At 58.6% G+C, this 17,006-nt stretch overlaps 2 protein-coding genes across 2 annotated transcripts in view; one reads left to right on the forward strand and one right to left on the reverse strand.

Moving 5' to 3' along the window:
• The window catches only part of LOC144487054 (claudin-7-like), a 161,324-nt gene that overhangs the window by 32,963 nt on the left and 111,355 nt on the right, over positions 1-17,006 (forward strand). The window lies entirely within an intron of this gene.
• The window catches only part of LOC144487056 (CTD nuclear envelope phosphatase 1-like), a 39,774-nt gene continuing 29,008 nt past the window's right edge, over positions 6,241-17,006 (reverse strand). The window contains exons 2-5 of the mRNA XM_078205103.1: positions 16,218-16,329; positions 14,932-15,043; positions 8,269-8,353; positions 6,241-6,405 (exon numbers count right to left, since the gene is read on the reverse strand). Coding sequence (XP_078061229.1) covers positions 6,345-6,405; positions 8,269-8,353; positions 14,932-15,043; positions 16,218-16,329 — 370 coding nt within the window. The 3' untranslated portion in view covers positions 6,241-6,344. The remainder of the gene's footprint in view (positions 6,406-8,268; positions 8,354-14,931; positions 15,044-16,217; positions 16,330-17,006) is intronic.

A 17,006-nucleotide genomic window follows, 5' to 3' on the forward strand; every position in this document is an offset into this window, starting at 1 on the left:
GCGAGTCAGTGCGTGTCCATCTGCCTGTGGGTGTCAGTGCGTGTCCATCTGCCTGTCAGTGCGTGTCCATCTGCCTGTGCGTGTCCATCTGTCTGCGTGTCAGTGCGTGTCCATCTGCCTGTGCGAGTCAGTGCGTGTCCATCTGCCTGTGCGTGTCAGTGCGTGTCCATCGGCCTGTCCGTGTCCGTGCGCATGTCCATCTGCCTGTGTGTCAGTGCATGTCCATCTGTCTGTGCATGTCAGTGCGTGTCCAGCTGCCTGTGCGTGTCCGTGCGCATGTCCATCTGCCTGTGCGTGTCAGCGGGTGTCCACCTGCCTGTGCGTGTCAGTGCGTGTCCATCTGCCTGTGCGTGTCAGTGCGTGTCCATCTGCCTGTGCGTGTCCATCTGTCAGTGCGTCAGTGCGTGTTCATCTGCCTGTGCATGTCAGTGCGTGTCCATCTGCCTGTGCGTCAGCGCGTGTCCATCTGCCTGTGCGTGTCAGTGCGCGTGTCCATATGCCTGTGCGTTTCCGTGCGCGTGTCCATCTGCCTGTGCGTGTCCATCTGCCTGCGCATGTCCATCTGCCTGTGCGTGTCCATCTGCCTGTGCGTGTCCATCGGCCTGTCCGTCTGCCTATGCGTCAGTGCGTGTCCATCTGTCTGTGCATGTCAGTGCGTGTCCATCTGCCTGTGCGTCAGTGCGTGTCCATCTGCCTGTGCATGTCAGTGCGTGTCCATCTGCCTGTGCATGTCAGTGCGTGTCCATCCGCCTGTGCGTCAGCGCGTGTCCATCTGCCTGTCCGTGTGCGTGTCCATCGGCCTGTCCGTGTGCGTGTCAGTGCGTGTCCATCTGCCTGTGCGTGTCCATCTGCCTGTGCGTGTCCATCTGCCAGTGCGTGTCCATCTGCCTGTGTCAGTGCGTGTCCATCTGCCTGTGTCAGTGCGTGTCCATCTGCCTGTGTCAGTGCGTGTCCATCTGCCTGTGTCAGTGCGTGTCCATCTGCCTGTGTCAGTGCGTGTCCATCTGCCTGTGTCAGTGCGTGTCCATCTGCCTGTGTCAGTGCGTGTCCATCTGCCTGTGTCAGTGCGTGTCCATCTGCCTGTGTCAGTGCGTGTCCATCTGCCTGTGTCAGTGCGTGTCCATCTGCCTGTGTCAGTGCGTGTCCATCTGCCTGTGTCAGTGCGTGTCCATCTGCCTGTGTCAGTGCGTGTCCATCTGCCTGTGTCAGTGCGTGCCCATCTGCCTGTGTCAGTGCGTGCCCATCTGCCTGTGCGTGTCCATCTGCCTGTGCGTGTCCATCTGTCTGTGCGTCAGCGCGTGTCCATCCGCCTGTGCGTGTCAGTGCGTGTCCATCCGCCTGTGCGTGTCAGTGCGTGTCCATCCGCCTGTGCGTGTCAGTGTGTGTCCATCCGCCTGTGCGTGTCAGTGTGTGTCCACCCGCCTGTGCGTCAGCGCGTGTCCATCGGCCTGTCCGTGTCCGTGCGCATGTCCATCGGCCTGTGCGTGTCCGTGCGCATGTCCATCTGCCCGTGCGTCAGCGCGTGTCCATCGGCCTGTCCGTGCGCATGTCCATATGCCTGTGCGTGTCAGTGCGTGTCCATCTGTCTGTGCGTGTCAGTGCGTGTCCTGCTGCCTGTGCGTGTCCGTGCGCATGTCCATCTGCCTGTGCGTGTCAGCGGGTGTCCATCGGCCTGTCCGTGTCCGTGCGCGTGTCCATCTGCCTGTGCGTGTCCGTGCGCGTGTCCATCTGCCTGTGCGTGTCAGTGTGCGTGTCCATCTGCCTGTGCGTGTCCATCTGCCTGTGCGTGTCAGAACACGTGTCCATCTGCCTGTGCGTGTCAGCGGGTGTCCATCTGCTTGTGCGTGTCCGTCTCCATCTGCCTGCCTGTGTCCATCTGCCTGTGCGTGGCAGCACGCGTGTCCATCTGCCTGCGCGTGTACACGTGTGAACCTCTGTGTGCTGTCAGTGTGCATGTCTCTCTGTCAATATGTATGTGTGTGTCCGTGTCAGAATATACGTCAGTGTGTGTGTGTGTCAGATTGTACGCTGTGAATGTGTGTGTTTCTGCGTACCAGTGTGCGTGTCAACCTGCCTGTCTATACGTGGGTCTGTGTGTGTTGCAACTGTCCATCTGTGTCTGTGCCTCTGTGCATGTACCGGTGTGTCTGTTTTGGTGATGTGTGCGCATGTGTGTATAGATGTGCATGCATGCATATTTGTGCGTGCGCACACGTGTATATGTGCAATGTGCCTGTGTGCGTGCGCGCCTGTGTGTGTCTGTGTGTGTGTGTGTGCCTGTGTGTGTGTGCGTGCCTGTGTGTGTGTGCGTGCCTGTGTGTGTGTGTGTGCGTGCCTGTGTGTGTGTGCGTGCCTGTGTGTGTGTGTGTGCGTGCCTGTGTGTGTGTGCGTGCCTGTCTGTGTGTGTCAGAGTCTGTGTGTGTGTGTCTGTGTGTGCGAGTCTGTGTGTGCGAGTCTGTGTGTGCCTGTGTGTGCGAGTCTGTGTGTGCCTGTGTGTGTGAGTCTGTGTGTGCCTGTGTGTGTGTGCCTGTGTGTGTGTGCCTGTGTGTGTGTGCCTGTGTGTGTGTGCCTGTGTGTGTGTGCCTGTGTGTGTGTGCCTGTGTGTGTGTGCCTGTGTGTGTGTGCCTGTGTGTGTGTGCGCCTGTCGGTGTGCGCGTGCCTTTCAGTGTGTGTGCCTGTCGGTGTGCGCGTGCCTGTGTGTGTGTGTGCCTGTCGGTGTGCGCGTGCCTGTGTGTGTGTGCCTGTCGGTGTGCGCGTGCCTGTGTGTGTGTGTGCCTGTCGGTGTGCGCGTGCCTGTCGGTGTGTGTGCCTGTCGGTGTGCGCGTGCCTGTCGGTGTGTGTGCCTGTCGGTGTGCGCGTGCCTGTGTGTGTGTGTGCCTGTCGGTGTGCGCGTGCCTGTCGGTGTGTGTGCCTGTCGGTGTGCGCGTGCCTGTCGGTGTGTGTGCCTGTCGGTGTGCGCGTGCCTGTGTGTGTGTGTGTGCCTGTCGGTGTGCACGTGCCTGTGTGTGTGTGTGCCTGTCGGTGTGCGCGTGTGTGTGTGTGTGTGCCTGTCGGTGTGCGCGTGCCTGTGTGTGTGTGTGCCTGTCGGTGTGCGCGTGTGTGTGTGTGTGTGTGCCTGTCGGTGTGCGCGTGTGTGTGTGTGTGTGCCTGTCGGTGTGCGCGTGCCTGTGTGTGTGTGTGCCTGTCGGTGTGCGCGCGTGTGTGTGTGTGTGTGTGCCTGTCGGTGTGCGCGTGTGTCTGTGTGTGCCTGTCCGTGTGCGCGCGTGTCTGTGTGTGTGCCTGTCCGTGTGCGCGCGTGTCTGTGTGTGTGCCTGTCTGTGTGCGTGCGTGTCTGTGTGTGTGCCTGTCCGTGTGCGTGCGTGTCTGTGTGTGCCTGTCCGTGTGCGCGCGCGTGCGCCTCTGCACACGTGTGCCTGTGCGTGTGTGTCTGTGCGTGCGTGTGCGTGCCTGTGCGTGCGCGTGCCTGTGCGTGCGCGTGCCTGTGCGTGCGCGTGCCTGTGCGCGCGCGTGCCTGTGCGCGCGCGTGTCTGTGCGCGCGCGTGTCTGTGCGCGCGCGTGTCTGTGCGCGCGCGTGTCTGTGCGCGCGCGTGTCTGTGCGCGCGCGTGTCTGTGCGCGCGCGTGTCTGTGCGCGCGCGTGTCTGTGCGCGCGCGTGTCTGTGCGCGCGCGTGTCTGTGCGCGCGCGTGTCTGTGCGCGCGCGTGTCTGTGCGCGCGCGTGTCTGTGCGCGCGCGTGTCTGTGCGCGCGCGTGTCTGTGCGCGCGCGTGTCTGTGCGCGCGCGTGTCTGTGCGTGCGCGTGTCTGTGTGTGCGCGTGTCTGTGTGTGTGCGTGTGTCTGTGTGTGTGCGTGTGTGTGTGTCTGTGTGTGTGTGTGTGTGTGTGTGTGTCTGTCTGTGTGTGTGTCTGTGTGTGTGTGTGTCTGTGTGTGTGTGTGTGGGGTGAATGGCTGTTCTCGAATGACAAAGCGCCGCTAGATGAAGGGCTGCATCGATCGGGGATGGGAAGCTCCAGGCTGCTGCTGCCAATCCGCAAACGGGGCAAAAAGAATGGAAGCAGAGGGGAGCGGGGGCAAAAAGTTCAACTTTCTTTTTAATACAAGAAAATTATTATTTTAAAAATGGGGAAAGGGGGAAAATAGAACAAAAAAACGACCTTCTTCATAATGTCCTGTGTGCAGTGGCTTCAATCTCTGTGTTCGGAACGATGTACAATACTGTCCATAGCGAGGTTCGCATCACTGGAGACTGGCGGCGGCTGAGTGAGGGAGGGGGGCACAGGCTGGCCATAGGGCAACTCCGCACAGTCCGGCACCATCTGCAACCGCGGGCACTGTCTTCAGGCAACACCAAATCCCGGCTCACCAAACCCAGAGGGGCGGGTGGAAATGGGAGGGGGGGGGGAACGGGAGGGGGGATGGGGGGGGAACGGGAGGGGGGGTGGGGGGGGGAACGGGAGGGGGGGTGGGGAGGGGAACGGGAGGGGGGGTGGGGAGGGGAACGGGAGGGGGGGGTGGGGAGGGGAACGGGAGGGGGGGGTGGGGAGGGGAACGGGAGGGGGGGGTGGGGAGGGGAACGGGAGGGGGGGTGGGGAGGGGAACGGGAGGGGGGGTGGGGGGGAACAGGAGGAGGGGAGAAACAAACAGGAGGTGGGGAGAGGGGGAAGGAAAGGGGGGATGGGGAGGGGGAGGAGGGAAGGTGGGGGGGTAGGGAGGGGAGGCAGGGGGGAGGGAGGGGAGGCGGGGGGGAGGGAGGGGAGGCGGGGGGGAGGGAGGGGAGGCGGGGGGGAGGGAGGGGAGGCGGGGGGGAGGGAGGGGAAGCGGGGGGGAGGGAGGGGGAGGGAGGGGAGGCGGGGGGAGGGAGGGGAGGCGGGGGGGAGGGAGGGGAGGCGGAGGGGAGGGAGGGGAGGCGGGGGGAGGGAGGGGAGGCGGGGGGAGGGAGGGGAGGCGGGGGGAGGAGGGAGGGGAGGCGGGGGGGGAGGGAGGGGAGGCGGGGGGGGAGGGAGGGAGGCGGGGGGGGAGGGAGGGGAGGCGGGGGGGAGGGAGGGGAGGAGGGTGGGAGGGAGGGGAGGTGGGGAGGTAGGGAGGGGATGTGGGGGGGAGGGGAGGGGAGGTGGGGGGGAGGGGAGGGGAGGTGGGGGGGAGGGAGGGGAGGTGGGGGGAGGGAGGGGAGGTGGGGGGGAGGGAGGGGAGGTGGGGGGGAGGGAGGGGAGGTGGGGGGAGGGAGGGGAGGTGGGGGGGGAGGGAGGGGAGGTGGGGGGGAGGGAGGGGAGGTGGGGGGGAGGGAGGGGAGGTGGGGGGGGAGGGAGGGGAGGTGGGGGGGGGAGGGAGGGGAGGTGGGGGGGGGAGGGAGGGGAGGTGGGGGGGGGAGGGAGGGGAGGTGGGGGGGGAGGGAGGGGAGGTGGGGGGGAGGGAGGGAGGTGGGGGGGAGGGAGGGGAGGTGGGGGGGGGAGGGAGGGGAGGTGGGGGGGTGGAGGGAGGGGAGTGGGGGGAGAGAGGGAGGGTGGGGGGAGGGAGGGGAGGTGGGGGGAGGGAGGGGAGGTGGGGGAGGGAGGGGAGGGAGGGAGGGAGGGAGGGGAGGGGGGAGGAGGGGAGGGAGGGGGGAGGGAGGGGAGGGAGGGGAGGGAGGGGGGAGGAGGAGGGAGGGGAGGGGGGGAGGGGGGAGGGAGGGAGGGAGGGGAGGGGAGGGAGGGAGGGGAGGTGGGGGGGGAGGGGGGGGAGGTGGGGGGTAGGGAGGGGAGGTGGGGGGTAGGGAGGGGAGGGTGGGGCGGGGGTAGGGAGGGGAGGGTGGGGCGGGGGAGGGAGGGGAGGGAGGTGGGGCAGGGGGAGGGAGGAGGGGCGGGGGGAGGGAGGGGAGGTGGGGGGGAGGGGAGGTGGGGGGGAGGGGGGGAGGGAGGGGAGGGTGGGGGGAGGGGAGGGGAGGGTGGGGGGAGGGAGGGGAGGGTGGGGGGAGGGAGGGGAGGGTGGGGGGAGGGAGGGGAGGGTGGGGGGAGGGAGGGGAGGGTGGGGGGAGGGAGGGGAGGGTGGGGGGAGGGAGGGTGGGCGGGAGGGAGGGGTGGGGGGGTGTGGGGGGTGGGGAGGGGGCTGGGGGGTGGGGAGGGGGCGGGGGGTTGGGGGGTTGAGGGGGTGGTGTGGGGGGTGGGAAGGGGGGGGTGTGGGGGGTGGGGAGGGGTGGGGGGGCGTGGGGGGTGGGGAGGGGGCGGGTGGGGAAGGGGGGGATGGGGAAGGGGGGGATGGGGAAGGGGGGGATGGGGAAGGGGGGGATGGGGAAGGGGGGGTTGGGGAGGGGTGGGGGGGCGTGGGGGGTGGGGAGGGGGCGGGGGGTTGGGGGGGGTGTGGGGGAAGGGGGGGTCACCACAATCGGTGCTGGTGTAAATTTCTACTAAGAACCGATCGTACGTCCGCTGTAAACCTGCAGCAGGAAGAGAGACGGAAACCAATCAGGCGGCTGTTAGAAAGCAGCAGGAGGACATTCAACCCGTCAGTCTCCAAAGGAGCATCTGCGGCCTTCCCATCCCCCCAACCTCCTGAGGGAGTGCCGCACTGTCAGAGGGTCAGTGCTGAGGGAGTGCCGCACTGTCAGAGGGTCAGTGCTGAGGGAGCGCCGCACTGTCAGAGGGTCAGTACTGAGGGAGTGCCGCACTGTCAGAGGGTCAGTACTGAGGGAGTGCCGCACTGTCAGAGGGTCAGTACTGAGGGAGCTCCGCACTGTCAGAGGGTCGGTGCTGAGAGAGTGCCGCTCTGTCAGAGGGTCAGTGCTGAGGGAGCGCCGCACTGTCAGAGGGTCAGTGCTGAGGGAGCGCCGCACTGTCAGAGGGTCAGTACTGAGGGAGTGCCGCACTGTCAGAGGGTCAGTACTGAGGGAGTGCCGCACTGTCAGAGGGTCAGTGCTGAGGGAGTGCCGCACTGTCAGAGGGTCAGTACTGAGGGAGTGCCGCACTGTCAGAGAGTCAGTACTGAGGGAGCGCCGCACTGTCAGAGGGTCAGGACTGAGGGAGTGCCGCACTGTCAGAGGGTCAGTGCTGAGGGAGTGCCGCACTGTCAGAGGGTCAGTGCTGAGGGAGTCCCGCACTGTCAGAGGGTCAGTGCTGAGGGAGTGCCGCACTGTCAGAGGGTCAGTGCTGAGGGAGTCTCGCACTGTCAGAGGGTCAGTGCTGAGGGAGCGCCGCACTGTCAGAGGGTCAGTGCTGAGGGAGTGCCGCACTGTCAGAGGGTCAGTGCTGAGGGAGTCCCGCACTGTCAGAGGGTCAGTGCTGAGGGAGCGCCGCACTGTCAGAGGGTCAGTACTGAGGGAGTGCCGCACTGTCAGAGGGTCAGTACTGAGGGAGCGCCGCACTGTCAGAGGGTCAGTACTGAGGGAGTGCCGCACTGTCAGAGGGTCAGTGCTGAGGGAGTGCCGCACTGTCAGAGGGTCAGTGCTGAGGGAGTGCCGCACTGTCAGAGGGTCAGTGCTGAGGGAGTGCCGCACTGTCAGAGGGTCAGTGCTGAGGGAGTCCCGCACTGTCAGAGGGTCAGTGCTGAGGGAGCGCCGCACTGTCAGAGGGTCAGTGCTGAGGGAGTGCCGCACTGTCAGAGGGTCTGTGCTGAGGGAGTCCCGCACTGTCAGAGGGTCAGTGCTGAGGGAGCGCCGCACTGTCAGAGGGTCAGTACTGAGGGAGTGCCGCACTGTCAGAGGGTCAGTACTGAGGGAGTGCCGCACTGTCAGAGGGTCAGTACTGAGGGAGTGCCGCACTGTCAGAGGGTCAGTGCTGAGGGAGTGCCGCACTGTCAGAGGGTCAGTGCTGAGGGAGTGCCGCATTGTCAGAGGGTCAGTGCTGAGGGAGTGCCGCACTGTCAGAGGGTCAGTGCTGAGGGAGTCCCGCCCACCATCTCTGGTGGACGTGAGGAGTTCCACTGTCAGGGCGCTGGTCGGAGCAGCGCGTGTGGGGGTGGATGGGTCGGTTGGTGAGCGAGTGCGTGCGTGGCGTTGGTTCCCGCTTGCACGCTGGTGAACTCTGACATGCCCAATGTTGCTAAAGGTGATTATACCAGGTCGCCATGGCAATGCTGTCTGTGGGATCTTGCTGTGCACTGATTGGTGGCCGCTTTTCCTGCGGTCCAGGGGGCTGAAGGGTAACAGACCGAGTCAGGGCTTTCTGGGAAGTTGCGGAAGAAACCACAGCTTGGCATCTGGCAGCTCTGCAGGCTATTCGGCCCATCAATCCTGCCTGTACACGACCCACACTCCCCCACGGATCCTCCCTCCCCTCCAGAGAGCCGCGGGTTTTTGACCTACCGTAATGCATCAAGCATTGGGAGAAGATTCAGCAAGGCCGTGTCACTGGGATCACTGAACCATGATTTAATCGGTATGGCATTATCTGGAGGGAGAGAGAGAGAGAGAATTCAACAGTCAACATCAGACCAGAACCGCAGCTCAGAGCCTCCGCGGGGACAACAACCGGATCACCCCGCATCGCACGCCCAAACCTCACCCGTCCCCATACTCCCCCCGCCTGTCAGGGAGCTTCACTCTGTATCTAACCCCGTGCTGTACCTGTCCTGGGAGTGTTTGATGGGGGACAGTGTAGAGGGAGCTTCACTCTGTATCTAACCCCGTGCTGTACCTGTCCTGGGAGTGTTCGATGGGGGCAGTGTAGAGGGAGCTTTACTCTGTATCTAACCCCGTGCTGTAGCTGTCCTGGGAGTGTTCGATGGGGGACAGTGTAGAGGGAGCTTTACTCTGTATCTAACCCCGTGCTGTAGCTGTCCTGGGAGTGTTTGATGGGGACAGTGTAGAGGAAGCTTTACTCTGTATCTAACCCCGTGCTGTACCTGTCCTGGGAGTGTTTGATGGGGACAGTGTAGAGGAAGCTTTACTCTGTATCTAACCCCGTGCTGTACCTGTCCTGGGAGTGTTTGATGGGGACAGTGCAGAGGGAGCTTTACTCTGTATCTAACCCCGTGCTGTACCTGTCCTGGGAGTGTTTGATGGGGACAGTGTAGAGGGAGCTTTACTCTGTATCTAACCCCATGCTGTCCCTGTCCTGGGAGTGTTTGATGGGGGACAGTGTAGAGGGAGCTTTACTCTGTATCTAACCCCGTGCTGTACCTGTCCTGGGAGTGTTTGATGGGGGACAGTGTAGAGGGAGCTTTACTCTGTATCTAACCCCGTGCTGTACCTGTCCTGGGAGTGTTTGATGGGGGACAGTGTAGAGGGAGCTTTACTCTGTATCTAACCCCGTGCTGTACCTGTCCTGGGAGTGTTTGATGGGGACAGTGTAGAGGGAGCTTTACTCTGTATCTAACCCCGTGCTGTACCTGTCCTGGGAGTGTTTGATGGGGGACAGTGTAGAGGGAGCTTTACTCTGTATCTAACCCCGTGCTGTACCTGTCCTGGGAGTGTTTGATGGGGGACAGTGTAGATGGAGCTTTACTCTGTATCGAACCCCGTGCTGTACCTGTCCTGGGAGTGTTTGATGGAGGAGAGTGTAGAGGGAGCTTTACTCTGTATCTAACCCCGTGCTGTACCTGTCCTGGGAGTGTTTGATAGGGGACAGTGTAGAGGGGGCTTTACTCTGTATCTAACCCCGTGCTGTACCTGTCCTGGGAGTGTTTGATGGGGACAGTGTAGAGGGAGCTTTACTCTGTATCTAACCCCGTGCTGTACCTGTCCTGGGAGTGTTTGATGGGGGACAGTGTAGAGGGAGCTTTACTCTGTATCTAACCCTGTGCTGTACCTGTCCTGGGAGTGTTTGATGGGGGACAGTGTAGAGGGAGCTTTACTCTGTATCTAACCCCGTGCTGTACCTGTCCTGGGAGTGTTTGATGGGGACAGTGTAGAGGGAGCTTTACTCTGTATCTAACCCCGTGCTGTACCTGTCCTGGGAGTGTTTGATGGAGGAGAGTGTAGAGGGAGCTTTACTCTGTATCTAACCCCGTGCTGTACCTGTCCTGGGAGTGTTTGATGGGGGACAGTGTAGAGGGAGCTTTACTCTGTATCTAACCCCGTGCTGTACCTGTCTTGGGAGTGTTTGATGGAGGAGAGTGTAGAGGGAGCTTTACTCTGTATCTAACCCCATGCTGTACCTGTCCAGGGAGTGTTTGATGGGGGACAGTGTAGAGGGAGCTTTACTCTGTATCTAACCCCATGCTGTACCTGTCCTGGGAGTGTTTGATGGGGACAGTGTAGAGGGAGCTTTACTCTGTATCTAACCCCGTGCTGTACCTGTCCTGGGAGTGTTTGATGGGGGACAGTGGAGAGGGAGCTTTACTCTGTATCTAACCCCGTGCTGTACCTGTCCTGGGAGTGTTTGATGGAGGAGAGTGTAGAGGGAGCTTTATTCTGTATCTAACCCCGTGCTGTACCTGTCCTGGGAGTGTTTGATGGGGGACAGTGTAGAGGGAGCTTTACTCTGTATCTAACCCCGTGCTGTACCTGTCCTGGGAGTGTTTGATGGGGGACAGTGTAGAGGGAGCTTTACTCTGTATCTAACCCCGTGCTGTACCTGTCCTGGGAGTGTTTGATGGGGGACAGTGTAGAGGGAGCTTTACTCTGTATCTAACCCCGTGCTGTACCTGTCCTGGGAGTGTTTGATGGGGACAGTGTAGAGGGAGCTTTACTCTGTATCTAACCCCGTGCTGTACCTGTCCTGGGAGTGTTTGATGGGGGACAGTGTAGAGGGAGCTTTACTCTGTATCTAACCCCATGCTGTACCTGTCCAGGGAGTGTTTGATGGGGGACAGTGTAGAGGGAGCTTTACTCTGTATCTAACCCCATGCTGTACCTGTCCTGGGAGTGTTTGATGGGGGACAGTGTAGAGGGAGCTTTACTCTGTATCTAACCCCGTGCTGTACCTGTCCTGGGAGTGTTTGATGGGGACAGTGTAGGGGGAGCTTTACTCTGTATCTAGCCCCGTGCTGTACCTGTCCTGGGAGTGTTTGATGGGGGACAGTGTAGAGGGAGCTTTACTCTGTATCTAACCCCATGCTGTACCCTGTATCTAACCCCGTGCTGTACCTGTCCTGGGAGTGTTTGATGGGGGACAGTGTAGAGGGAGCTTTACTCTGTATCTAACCCCATGCTGTACCTGTCCAGGGAGTGTTTGATGGGGGACAGTGTAGAGGGAGCTTTACTCTGTATCTAACCCCATGCTGTACCTGTCCTGGGAGTGTTTGATGGGGGACAGTGTAGAGGGAGCTTTACTCTGTATCTAACCCCGTGCTGTACCTGTCCTGTGAGTGTTTGATGGGGACAGTGTAGGGGGAGCTTTACTCTGTATCTAGCCCCGTGCTGTACCTGTCCTGGGAGTGTTTGATGGGGGACAGTGTAGAGGGAGCTTTACTCTGTATCTAACCCCATGCTGTACCCTGTATCTAACCCCGTGCTGTACCTGTCCTGGGAGTGTTTGATGGGGACAGTGTAGAGGGAGCTTTATACTGTATCTAACCCCGTGCTGTACCTGTCCTGGGAGTGTTTGATGGGGGACAGTGTAGAGGGAGCTTTACTCTGTATCTAACCCCATGCTGTACCTGTCCTGGGAGTGTTTGATGGGGGACAGTGTAGAGGGAGCGTTACTCTGTATCTAACCCCGTGCTGTACCTGTCCTGGGAGTGTTTCATGGGGACAGTGTAGAGGGAGCTTTACTCTGTATCTAACCCCGTGCTGTACCTGTCCTGGGAGTGTTTCATGGGGACAGTGTAGATACAGAGTAAAGCTCCCTCTCCACTGTCTCCCCATCAAACACTCCCAGGACAGGTACAGCACGGGATTAGATACAGAGTAAAGCTCCCTCTACACTGTCCCCGTTAAACACTCCCTTGCATTTTCACTGAGCCTTGAACCTTTTAACCCGAGTTTTACTTCAGGCTCAGAACGTTTTCAGTCTTTCACAGAATAAAGTTTCTGTTTGTCTTTCGTAGTTTCAAATATCACTGATGTGTTTATCCGTCCCCTCCTCCTCAATCCACAGAGGCACATGACATGCAGAGGCAGCTGGGATCAAGTGGATCCCTTGCAGAGTATAGGGGGTGTCGGAGTAGAGTTGAGAGAGAAATCCGGAGGACAAAAAGGGGACACGAGATTGTTTTGGCAGATAAGGCAAAGGAGAATCCAAAGAGATTCTACAAATACATAAAGGGCAAAAGAGTAACAAGGGAGAGAGTAGGGCCTCTTCAGGATCAACAAGGTCATCTATGTGCGGATCCACAAGAGATGGGTGAGATCCTAAATGAATATTTCTCATCAGTATTCACTGTTGAGAAAAGCATGGATGTTAGGGAACTTGGGGAAATAAATAGTGATGTCTTGAGGAGTGTACATATTAGAGAGAAGGAGGTGCTGGAAGTCTTAAAGCGCATCAAGGTAGATAAATCCCTGGGACCTGATGAGGTATATCCCAGGACATTCTGGGAGGCTAGGGAGGAAATTGCGGGTCCCCTAGCCGAGATATTTGAATCATCGATAGTCACGGGTGAGGTGCCTGAAGATTGGAGAGTGGCAAATGTTGTGCCTTTGTTTAAAAAGGGCTGCAGGGAAAAGCCTGGGAACTACAGGCCAGTGAGCCTCACATCTGTGGTGGGTAAGTTGTTGGAAGGTATTCTGAGAGACAGGATCTACAGACATTAAGAGACGCAAGGACTGATTAGGGACAGTCAGCATGGCTTTGAGAGTGGAAAATCATGTCTCACAAATTTGATAGAGTTTTTTGAAGGGGTAACCAAGAAGGTAGATGAGGGCAGTGCAGTTGATGTTGTCTACATGGACTTTACCAAGGCCTTTGACAAGGTACCGCATGGTAGGTTGTTGCATAAGGTTAAATCTCACGGGATCCAGGGTGAGGTATCTAATTGGATACAAAATTGGCTTCTTGACAGAAGCCAGAGGGTGGTTGTAGAGAGTTGTTTTTCAAACTGGAGGCCTGTGACCAGTGGTGTGCCTCAGGGATCAGTGCTGGGTCCACTGTTATTTGTCATTTATGTTAATGATTTGGATGAGAATATAGGGGGCATGGTTAGTAAGTTTGCAGATGACACCAAGATTGGTGGCATAGTGGACAGTGAAGAAAGTTATCTCCAATTGCAACGGGATCTTGATCAATTGGGCCAGTGGGCTGATGAATGGCAAATGGAGTTTAATTTAGACAAATGCCAGGTGATGCATTTTGGTAGATTGAACCAGGGCAGGACTTACTCAGTTAATGGTAGGGCGTTGGGGAGAGTTACAGAACAAAGAGATCTAGGGGTACATGTTCATAGCTCCTTGAAAGTGGAGTCACAGGTGGACAGAGTGGTGAAGAAGGCATTCGGCACGCTTGGTTTCATTGGTCAGAACATTGAATGCAGGAGTTGGGATGTCTTGTTGAAGTTGTACAAGACATTGGTATGGCCACACTTGGAATACTGTGTACAGTTCTGGTCACCCTATTATAGAAAGGATATTATTAAACTAGAAAGAGTGCAGAAAAGATTGACTAGGATGCTACCGGGACTTGATGGATTGAGTTATAAGGAGAGGCTGGATAGACTGGGACTTGTTTCTCTGGAGCGTAGGAGCCTGAGGGGTGATCTTATAGAGGTCTATAAAATAATGAGGGGCACAGATCAGCTGGATAGTCAATATCTTTCCCCAAAGGTAGGGGAGTCTAAAACTAGAGGGCATAGGTTTAAGGTGAGAGGGGAGAGATACAAAAGGGTCCAGAGGGGCAATTTTTTCACAGAGGGCGGTGAGTGTCTGGAACAAGCTGCCAGAGGTAGTAGTAGAGGTGGGTACAATTTTGTCTTTTTAAAAGCATTTAGACAGTTCCATGGGTACGATGGGTATAGAGGGATATGGGCCAAACGCGGGCAATTGGGATTAGCTTAGGGGTTTTGAAAAAAAAGGGCAGCATGGACAAGTTGGGCCGAAGGGCCTGTTTCCATGCTGTAAACCTCGATGACTCTAAATAAATAAAATTCTAATCGTTTAATTTCAGCAACTTTATTAAAGCTTAAACTGTGACACTCCCTCAGTACTGACCCCCTGACAGTGCGGCACTCCCTCAGCACCGACCCTCTGACAGTGCGGCACTCCCTCAGCACCGACCCTCTGACAGTGCGGCACTCCCTCAGCACTGACCCTCTGACAGTGCGGCGCTCCCTCAGCACTGACCCTCTGACAGTGCGGCGCTCCCTCAGCACTGACCCTCTGACAGTGCGGCACTCCCTCAGCACTGACCCTCTGACAGTGCGGCGCTCACTCAGCACTGACCCTCTGACAGTGCGGCACTCCCTCAGCACTGACCCTCTGACAGTGCGGCACTCCCTCAGCACTGACCCTCTGACAGTGCGGCACTCCCTCAGCACTGACCCTCTGACAGTGCGGCACTCCCTCAGCACTGACCCTCTGACAGTGCGGCACTCCCTCTGCAATGACCCTCTGACAGTGCGGCACTCCCTCAGCACTGACCCTCTGACAGTGCGGCGCTCCCTCAGCACTGACCCTCTGACAGTGCGGCACTCCCTCAGCACTGACCCTCTGACAGTGCGGCACTCCCTCAGTACTGACCCTCTGACAGTGCGGCGCTCCCTCAGCACTGACCCTCTGACAGTGCGGCGCTCCCTCAGCACTGACCCTCTGACAGTGCGGCACTCCCTCAGCACCGACCCTCTGACAGTGCGGCGCTCCCTCAGCACTGACCCTCTGACAGTGCGGCGCTCCCTCAGCACTGACCCTCTGACAGTGCGGCACTCCCTCAGCACTGACCCTCTGACACTGCGGCACTCCCTCAGCACTGACCCTCTGACAGTGCGGCGCTCCCTCAGCACTGACCCTCTGACAGTGCGGCGCTCCCTCAGCACTGACCCTCTGACAGTGCGGCGCTCCCTCAGCACTGACCCTCTGACAGTGCGGCGCTCCCTCAGCACTGACCCTCTGACAGTGCGGCACTCCCTCAGCACTGCATTGAAGAGTATCCCTTACCTGGATGGCTTCTGTAGGCGCCTGGAGAATTATCTAGTATGATAATGCTGGACAGGTCACTATGAACCACGGAGAGATCTTTTATGTAGCTTCCTAATTCTAGTGTACAGTGCTGCAGTAAATCCAGTGGGACGGGGATGAGAGAGAGGGAGAGAGAAATGGGAGAGAGATTAGGGAATATTGTCGAAGAGTATATCATCAATAATCAGCCCACACTGTCGATATGGGTTTCACAATCTTCCTTATCCACCATCCGGTGCCTTAGAGATATTCTACATTTCACAGGAAAGGTTTGCTGAAAAAGCAACGTGCAGTTGAAGTTTTTTCAATTGTACTCAACAGGACAGAAAGAAGAATACCAAATTTCAAAGGGACAAACAATTTACACCGCACGGGAAAAGGGGCTCTGATCATTGGAATCTCCTCCTGGATTGGTCAAGGTGTCACCATGGAGTATGCACTTTGTAGATGGTGGACAGGCTTTGCAGAGTCTGGAGGTGAGTTACTCACATCAGGATTCCCAGCCTCTGATCTGCTCTTGTAGCCACAGTATATACATGGCTGGGTCCACTTGTATCATCATAGAATGCCTATCGTGCAGAAGGAGGCCATTCGGCCCATCGAGTATGCAGCAGCTCTCCAACATCTTACCCAGGCCCCGTCCCCTTAACCCCATGAGTTTAATCCACTGTTCCCCATAACCTACATACCTCGGGACGCTAAGGGGCGAATTCAGCATGGCCAATCCACCTAACCTGTACATCGGTGGCACAGGGACCCAGGTTCGATTCCCGGCCTCGGGTCACTGTCTGTGCGGAGTCTGCACATTCTCCCCGTGTCTGCGTGGGTTTCCTCCGGGTGCGCTGGTATCCTCCCACAGTTCGAAAGACGTGCTGGTTCGGTGAATTGGTCATGCTAAATTTTCCCTCAGGGTAAAGTTTATTTTATTCGTGTCACAAGTCGGCTTACATTAACACTGCAATGAAGTTACTGTGAAAATCCCCTAGTCGCCACACTCCAGCGCCTGTTTGGGGTAACACAGAGAATTTAGCACCTAACCAGCACGTCTTTTGGACTGTGGGAGGAAACCAGAGCACCCGGAGGAAACCCATGCAGACACGGGGAGGACGTGCAGACTCCGCACAGACAGTGACAGGGAATCGAAGCCGGGTTCCTGGCGCTGTGAGGCAGCAGCGCTAACCCACTGTGCCACCTACAGGAATAAATGGGTCCAAAGATTCTTCCCCCCCCCACTGAAGTTTAATGACGAGGAAGCTGCCGGTTACCTGTCGGTAATATCGTCTTTTTAATATTTCTCTGCTATTGTCCAGTTTGTCAGCTACTGCGGAGCCGTAGATCTCCATGCTGGCTGTGAATACCACCAACTCATACCACTGGCTAACCTGGAAACACAGCAACACACAGACATCAGACAGGGAGGGAGGAGAGAGAGGGGGGTGGGGGAGAGAGAGAGGGACAGAGAGGGGAGAGAGAGAGAGAGACAGAGAGGGGAAGAGAGAGAGGGAGGGAGGAGAGAGAAGGGGGAGTGGGGGAGAGAGAGAGGGACAGAGGGGGAAGAGAGAGAGAGAGACAGAGAGGGGAAGAGAGAGAGAGGGAGGGAGGAGAGAGAGAGAGAGAGGGGAAGAGAGAGAGAGGGAGGGAGGAGAGAGAAGGGGGGTGGGGGAGAGAGCGAGGGACAGAGGGGGAAGAGAGAGAGAGAGAGAGACAGAGAGGGGAGAGAGAGAGAGGGAGGGAGGAGAGAGAGAGAGAGGGGAAGAGAGAGAGAGGGGAAGAGAGAGGGAGGGAGGGAGGAGAGAGAAGGGAGGGAGGGAGGAGAAGGGGGGGTGGAGGAGAGAGAAGGGGGGGTGGGGGAGAGAGAAGGGGGGGTGGGGGAGAGAGAAGGGGGGGTGGGGGAGAGAGAAGGGGTCGTGGGGGAGAGAGAAGGGGTCGTGGGGGAGAGAGAAGGGGGGGTGGGGAGAGAGAAGGGGGGTGGGGGAGAGAGAAGGGGGGTGGGGGAGAGAGAAGGGGGGGTGGGGGAGAGAGAAGGGGGGGTGGGGAGAGAGAAGGGGGGGTGG

This window comes from Mustelus asterias, unplaced genomic scaffold, assembly GCF_964213995.1.
Source record: "Mustelus asterias unplaced genomic scaffold, sMusAst1.hap1.1 HAP1_SCAFFOLD_562, whole genome shotgun sequence".
Taxonomy (NCBI): Eukaryota; Metazoa; Chordata; class Chondrichthyes; order Carcharhiniformes; family Triakidae; genus Mustelus; species Mustelus asterias.